Genomic DNA, 6,674 nt, shown 5'->3' with positions numbered 1-6,674 from the left:
AAGGAACAGTTTGTGCAAAGGCAAGGAAGACCAGAATTTGGGGGGTGGGGTAGGTAGAATCACTTTGATGAATATGTGGCCTGTGCAGTCACCCAGGACCCCACACTCAGAAGGGCTCCACACTACATTTGATTTAATGCTTTCCTATCACTGTCTTGAAGTTCTTGCCTTTTGAACAAGACGCCCTGCATTTTCATTTGTACTGGGCCTCACAAATTCTATAACCCATCCTGAGGACCAAAGACCCTTCTGGAGCTGGATGTGTTCAGGCAGGTGCACACACCTTAGATATGCCCATCTTATTCATACTGTATAGAGCCACTCACTGCACACACACACATGGAGTATCCCTGTGTTCTGCCCTATCCCTGAGCATTTACCACCTCACTGCATACTGGCTCCACTTCCAACTCCCTTTATTTTTTGCTGGAGGACTTTCTCTGGCAGATGGAGCCCATGCAACAAACAACCCAAAATGCCAGAGAATTAACAGCTCCCTGAGAGAAGCCCTCAGCCAATGATTATGCAAGTTGGAGGATCAATACCCCAATTTCCTCAACCCTTGGGTGGGATGACTTTGAGATGTGTGTCCTATACTGTCCTCCAGAGGTCCCCAGTGAGATTGAGCTCCATGTGCCCCCAGTGCCAGCTTGCTTGGTAAAGCATCCTCTGGGCTGCCTTCCATTTCCTGCCTCTCTTCCTTGTTCTTCAAATGATGTCCTGGGATCACCTCCCAAACTACTTCCACTGGAATTTCTATCTTAGGGCCCGATTCTGAGCAAACCCAAACTAAGACAACATGTACAAACACAGATGATGCATAGACAGAGGCTTTCTTCACACACTCTCTTTATTGGAGGTCTGTGGCTGGCAGGGTCACTGGAGGTGGCTTCCTCTTGATCTCCCAGAGGCCTTCCTGGCAGTTCTTGGCTTTACATTCTAGAAAAGATAAGAGACTGTGAGCCTTGGGGGTTGCGGTGAGGCTGGGTGTCCTCTCCTCATGGTGGGGCCCTGTATGAGGAAGAGTACAAAGTGAGGAGGTGGGTGCAACACTGACTGCAGGCCAGCTTAATGAAATAGAATGGTAGTGTGCAGGTAGCACGAGATTGTGCATGTGTGTGAGTAGAGGTGTTTGGTGATCGAGGTCAAGGGGCTGGGGCCAAGGTTGTGCTGGTTGGACCTAGATTGCTGCAGCATAAGAATTGTTATCAAGGGCCAGGGAGGCTGGGGCTGAGCAAGCATCCTTAGGGCTGAGATTGTCTGAGCAGAAGGCTGCAAAATACAGTTAGGAGCTGGACAGAGGATGTGCAGGCAAAGGGGTTTTCTGTAGTGGGACACCAGCTAGGTTACTGCTGTGTATACAGAGGTCTTTTGGATGGGGGCTGGGGTGAGGCCAAGGTTAGGTGGGCTGGGATGAGGTTGTGTAAGCAGAAGCGGTGTGACTTGGATACAGGTGATGTAGGCCAGGCTGAAGTTGTGAGGGCAGAGGGGCTGCTGCAGGAGTCAGGGTCCATGCACTGGTTGGGAGGGCAGAGGTATTGGAAGCTGGGCAAACAACGAGCTGGCTGGGTCAGGGGCTAGGCTAAGGTCATGGAAGCATTGGATAGGGGGTAGGAAATGCCATGAGCAGAACAACTTAACGGTTGGGACCAGGTTGCTTGAATAGATGGGCTGCAAGAGAGATCGGGGGCCTGGTTGAGGCTGTGTGGGTATAGGGGTTACAGGAAAAAGAGGGGCCTGCTGAGGTTGGGCAGACAGGTAGGGGTTAGGGGCTGAGTTTGTGTCAGATGGGTCGTAGGCCGAGGTAGTGTGGGCATCGCTGACTCACCGCTTCGAAGTGCGGCCAGGTGCGCAGCAGTTGGAAAAGCGCATCGCCAGGGCATTCAGTACGAACGAGCTGGCGGTGGCCAAGCAGCCTGTAGTCCGGCCGCAGGAAGCCAGCACGCACTGCGCACCTGGGAAGCAGGTCGCGCACCGTGCGCAGTGCGGCCTCCGCAGGCAGTTTCCCGGTGTAGTTGCCCACGAAGGCCACGCCGAAGCCACGGGAATTGTGGCCTAGAGTATGCGCGCCCAACCAGTGCCAGCCGCGGCCCTCATACACGTAGCCATCTGAGCCCACTACGAAACTGCGGAGGAGAGGGAGCAAACACCGCGTGGCCTCAGGTGTTCCCTGCCCCATATCTATGCCAAGTCCTGTCTGGTCCGACTGTGCCGGGCCCAGCCTCGTCCCACTCCTACACCAAATGACACTCCAGTAACCCTCCTGTTTCTCAGGCATTGGCTACGCCCCTTTGCGTCCAGCCCCACTCCCATTGTCTCAAGTCCAGCTCCTGCCCAAATCACATCCCTTTTCTATCTTAGGCCCAACCCCATCACTACCCCACCCCTGCCCCAGCCCCAGCCCCAGCCCCAGCCCCAGCCCCAGCCCCAGCCCCAGCCCTTAGCACAGGTCCTGCCCCTCTCCCAGGTCCCACCTCCTTTTCTAGTCCCACCCCTGGCCAAAAGGTCCCACCGTTGGTTCCACTGTCAAGACCCCACTCTCGCCTAGGCCACGCCCCTCCCTACCTTGGTCCCACCCACCCCACTCCTCTGTTTCCCCAGGTTTGCTCTGGTCCTCCTCTTGCGTTAGGCTCCCCCCACCCAGGGTCTGCACAAGTAACAGGCACCGCCCTCTCCCAGGCCCCCCTTACCTGTAGCCAATGTCATCCCAGCCACGCGTATCCTGGTGGAAGCGCTGCATGGAACGCATGTTGGCCGCGCAATGCGCAAAGGTGGTGCAGGGGGGCGCGGGCAAGTACGTGTGATGCACGTATAAGAAACCGAGCGGCAGCCGCAGCGGCGTTGGGTGGCCTCGGTATGGTGCCGCACCCCAGCGGCAACGAGGGTGGATGGCCGGGCACCCTGCGGGGAAGGGCGCCCAGGGCTGGGGTCAGGCAGCGTTTCTCTTCCTGCCATCTGCACCTTCATTAGAGCGCATCTATGGGCCATTCCCCCAGCCTCCTTCCAGATTTGGAGACGATTCAGTTTTGGAATCTAACAGAACTAATCTAACAGCGTCTCAGTTCTGTTGGAATATAGGCTATGACTCCTACCCCCTTCAGGATAAACCCCAAGAATTGTAGTTCAGACTTCAAGGATCTTTTCAACCCAGCGTCTTCACCACATTCTCTGCAGCTGGCCCTGCTCTGAGCCTTAGAAGAGACAGCCACACCAAGAAAAGAGGAATCTTGGCCCACATTTATTATGCTCTAGTCATGTGCTACTTGCTTTACATGTTTCATCTTTCACAAACTATCCAGCAAATCCAAGAGGTAGAAGATTTACTCCACTTCACTGTAGAAAGTGGAGTTCCGAGAAGAGAAGCAACTCACCTAAAGATGCCCAGGAGTAACTGGCTGAATGTCCATTCCAATCTTTGTGCCTTTGCATGTGCTGAATCCATCTCCTGCAATGCCATCTTTCTCACTTTTTTTTTTTTTTTGTCGTCAGACAAACTCCTATTCATCCTTCAAGGCCCAAATCTATCCTTTCCTCACCTGTGCAGCTCCCCTGGCTCCCCAGCTAGAGCCCTATTGCTCCCTCTGGAATCCCTAGTCCTGGATCCTCCTGACACATGGGGCTGAGAGTGTCTGTGTCTGTGAGAGGGAGGATCACAGGGGTTGGGGGCCCTTCTCACCCAGGAAGGCCTCCATGAACTCCTTGGTGGCATAGGTGGCCACCTCTGCCAGCTGTTCTTGGCTCATGCCCTGTAGCTGAGGGTGTGCTGGCTCCAGCCTCTGTAGCAGGATGAGGGCACCCCACACGTGCTGGGTCAGGGCAGAGGCTGAAGTCAGAGCAGCTCCGTTGTGCCGTCGGAAGTTGCTGCGAAGTCCTGGGTCTCCAGCCACTCCAGCTCCATAGTACTGGCTCAGGAGGTGGCTGAGGGGTGGCCGGGGCTCAGGGGCCCGGCTCAGGTAATCTCCAAGGAGAACTCCATCCAGAGCACCATTGAGGAAGGCCATGGTAAGCAGTGATGCCTCAGGGTCCAGGAGTGTGAAGTTCCTGGGGGCAGAGAGCTGGTCCCAGCAGCCCTCAGCTCCCAGGCTTGGGGAGCTTTGAGTCTGGGAGCCCTGGAGGAAGGTCAAGCCTAGGTCTCTGGCCAACGTGACCACCAGGAGGTTGTCCACAGTGGTTGGGGGCTTTGCTTTGGCATCTGGCGAGGAGGTTTGGTCATCTGGAGAGGGGCCTCGGACATCTGTAAAGATGGCTCCTACATTGAGATCTGTGGCTCTAACATTTGGAGACGTAGTTCTGACATCTGCAGAACTGACATCTGGAGAGGCATTCTTGAGTCCTGGGGAGGTGGTTCTTATATCAGGAACCACGGCTCCAACATCTGGAAAGGTGTCTCTGGTACCTGGAGGGGTGGCTGTGCTGTTTAAGGGCAAGGTTATGACCCGGTGCCCCTGTAGCCCTGCTCTCAGCCCTGCCAGAAGAGGCTCCACAGCCACTGTTGAGCCATCAGGTGCCAGTACCACCCCGTATTCCTGTCCATCCCGCACATTGTGTTGGGCCACCTCTTCAGTCAGGACTCGCAGCTCTGGGCTCAGTGCAGAAGGATCCAACTTGGTGGCTTTGAAACTTTGTCCCTCTGGCAGGAAGTGATGGAGGGGATCATGGGAACTAGAGTTCTGGGCTGACAGCTGCCACCCAGAGACAGTGCGGCTGGCCTCAGTGACCGGCACCTTCTGTTCCAGCTCAGCCAGAGCCTGGATGAGAGAGTCCATGAGGAGGGGCAGGGATGCTGCAGGAGGAGGGATTGTGTTAGTCCCGCAGCCCAGCACCCCCTTTTCCTGAGCCTCCCTTTGCTTCCACATCTTCTCAATGCCCTCTGCTTTCCCCCTGACAACCCCATGACCCCCCAACACCATCCTTATGCAAATGAGGAAACTGAGGCACAGACAACAGGTTAAGGAGCTTAGACTATCTGTGAGCACTGGGGAGCCATGGCAGATTCATGAGCAGGAGTGAGCCAGGCTGGCATTCTAAGATTGCTTCTCTGGCTGCCTGTGGAGAATGAATTTTCAAGAGGCTAGAGTAGAGCAGGGGAAACAGTATGGAGGTGAGCAATAAAGATTGCCAAAGCTAAGGTGATGGCAGTGTGATGGACAAAAGTGGGCAGAGTCCCCAGGTATTTTGAGGAGAAGATGGGCAGTTTTTAGTGATGGATTAGACTTTGGGTAATTTTATTTTATTTTATTTTATTTATTTTTATCCTCACCCAAGGACATCCTTCCATTTCTTTGTTCAGATAGAGTGGGAGGGAGAGAGAAGAAGAGAGAGAGAGAAACATTGACGTGAAAGGGATGCATCAAGTGGCTGCCACCCTCACGACCCAACCAGGGCCGGGATAAACTGCAACCGAGGTACATGCCCTTAGCGGGAACCGAACCCGGGTCTCTCTGGACCACAGGCTGATGCTCTAACCGCTGAGCCAAACCAGCCAGGGCAACTTTGGGTAATTTTAAAAAGCAAGGTGTCTGGAGGATAATCATGGGAGAAGAGGATGGGCCTGTGCTTTGTGGGGGAAATGTCAGCAGCTGAACCTGGAACCTAGAGGTGTTGGGTTCAGGGCTGGGTGCGTTGTTAAATAATAGTTAACATTTATTATGTTCCAGGCACCATTCTAGGTGACCTACATAACAAATTTAATCTTTACAATGGCTCTATGAACACAGAGAGGTTAAATGACCTGCCTAAGGTCACACAGACAGGAAGTGACAGAAGCAGGATTATGAACCCAGAAATTTGGATTCTTCTTCAGACAGTCCACACTGTAATTCCTCTGTTATTTTCTCTGCCTGAAATGCCCTTTCCTGCTTTTCCCCAAGTAAAATTCTTCTCCCTCCTTTCCTAGATCTGTGTCCCCTCCTCCAGGAAGCCTTCTTGATTTTAACTCTTCTGGCCCCAGGTATCCCACCCCCCACCTTGATCTGTAGGGCAGGGAGCATCTGCGTCCCCAGGCTCGAGGTTCCTCAAGACTGGACTCTCCTGGGGACTCCAGTACAGGGCTGGACACAGAGAGAACAGCAGTACACTTCTGCAGAATTGATTGTCCTTGCCGCAGGCCTCTGCCTTCTGACCTACCTGTCCCTGGTTCTGCACACAGCAACAATCCAAGCAGGATCCAGAGGAAAGCCTGGATTTCTGTTGTGAGATTCCAGCTTCTGGGGCGCATATCTGGTTGACCTCAGCAGAGACCTCGGCAGAGCTAGGAGACAGGCATGGAGAACTGAGTAATGCCTTTGGCCACTGTCAAAGTCCAGGGGTAAATGACATGGCTGCCTCTTCCAGAGCTGTGGGCGGGAGGCTGTGGGGGTGTGGGGGCAGAGTACCCTGGGTTAAGGACGTGTGACTCTCAGGGGCTCTCCCATCCTATCCTTTCTCTCACAGGCTGAGGTCAAGGATCAATAAGCTAGGCCCAACCCAGGAGGCAGCTGGAGGCCAGGTAGTTTAGACTCCAACAAACTCTGCCCATTTCCAAGAGAAGCAGACTGAGGCCAATTGAGCAAGCTCTACCCCTTTCCTGATCATTCAGTAACTGCTGCTGGCCATGACAGTGGACTCTCAGGTGCCAGCCCAACCAGTAAGACTGGCTGTGCTAGGTGAGGAGAGAGAAGGACATTCCTGAAGTT

At 54.1% G+C, this 6,674-nt stretch overlaps 1 protein-coding gene across 1 annotated transcript; it reads right to left on the bottom strand.

Moving 5' to 3' along the window:
* Window positions 1–876: 876 nt before the first annotated feature.
* Window positions 877–6,217, bottom strand: PGLYRP2 (peptidoglycan recognition protein 2). Its single transcript, XM_036241937.1, has 5 exons — window positions 6,127–6,217; window positions 3,677–4,783; window positions 2,691–2,901; window positions 1,829–2,126; window positions 877–939 (listed from the first exon to the last, which is right to left on the bottom strand). The coding sequence occupies exons 1-5, from the start codon at window positions 6,215–6,217 to the stop codon at window positions 877–879; spliced, it is 1,770 nt and encodes a 589-aa protein (XP_036097830.1).
* Window positions 6,218–6,674: the final 457 nt, after the last annotated feature.

Source organism: Molossus molossus, unplaced genomic scaffold (genome assembly GCF_014108415.1).
Source record: "Molossus molossus isolate mMolMol1 unplaced genomic scaffold, mMolMol1.p scaffold_m16_p_4, whole genome shotgun sequence".
In the NCBI taxonomy this organism is placed as follows: Eukaryota; Metazoa; Chordata; class Mammalia; order Chiroptera; family Molossidae; genus Molossus; species Molossus molossus.
The sequence above is the reverse complement of the archived record's forward strand: the minus strand, read 5'-3'. Positions and strand labels throughout refer to the sequence as shown.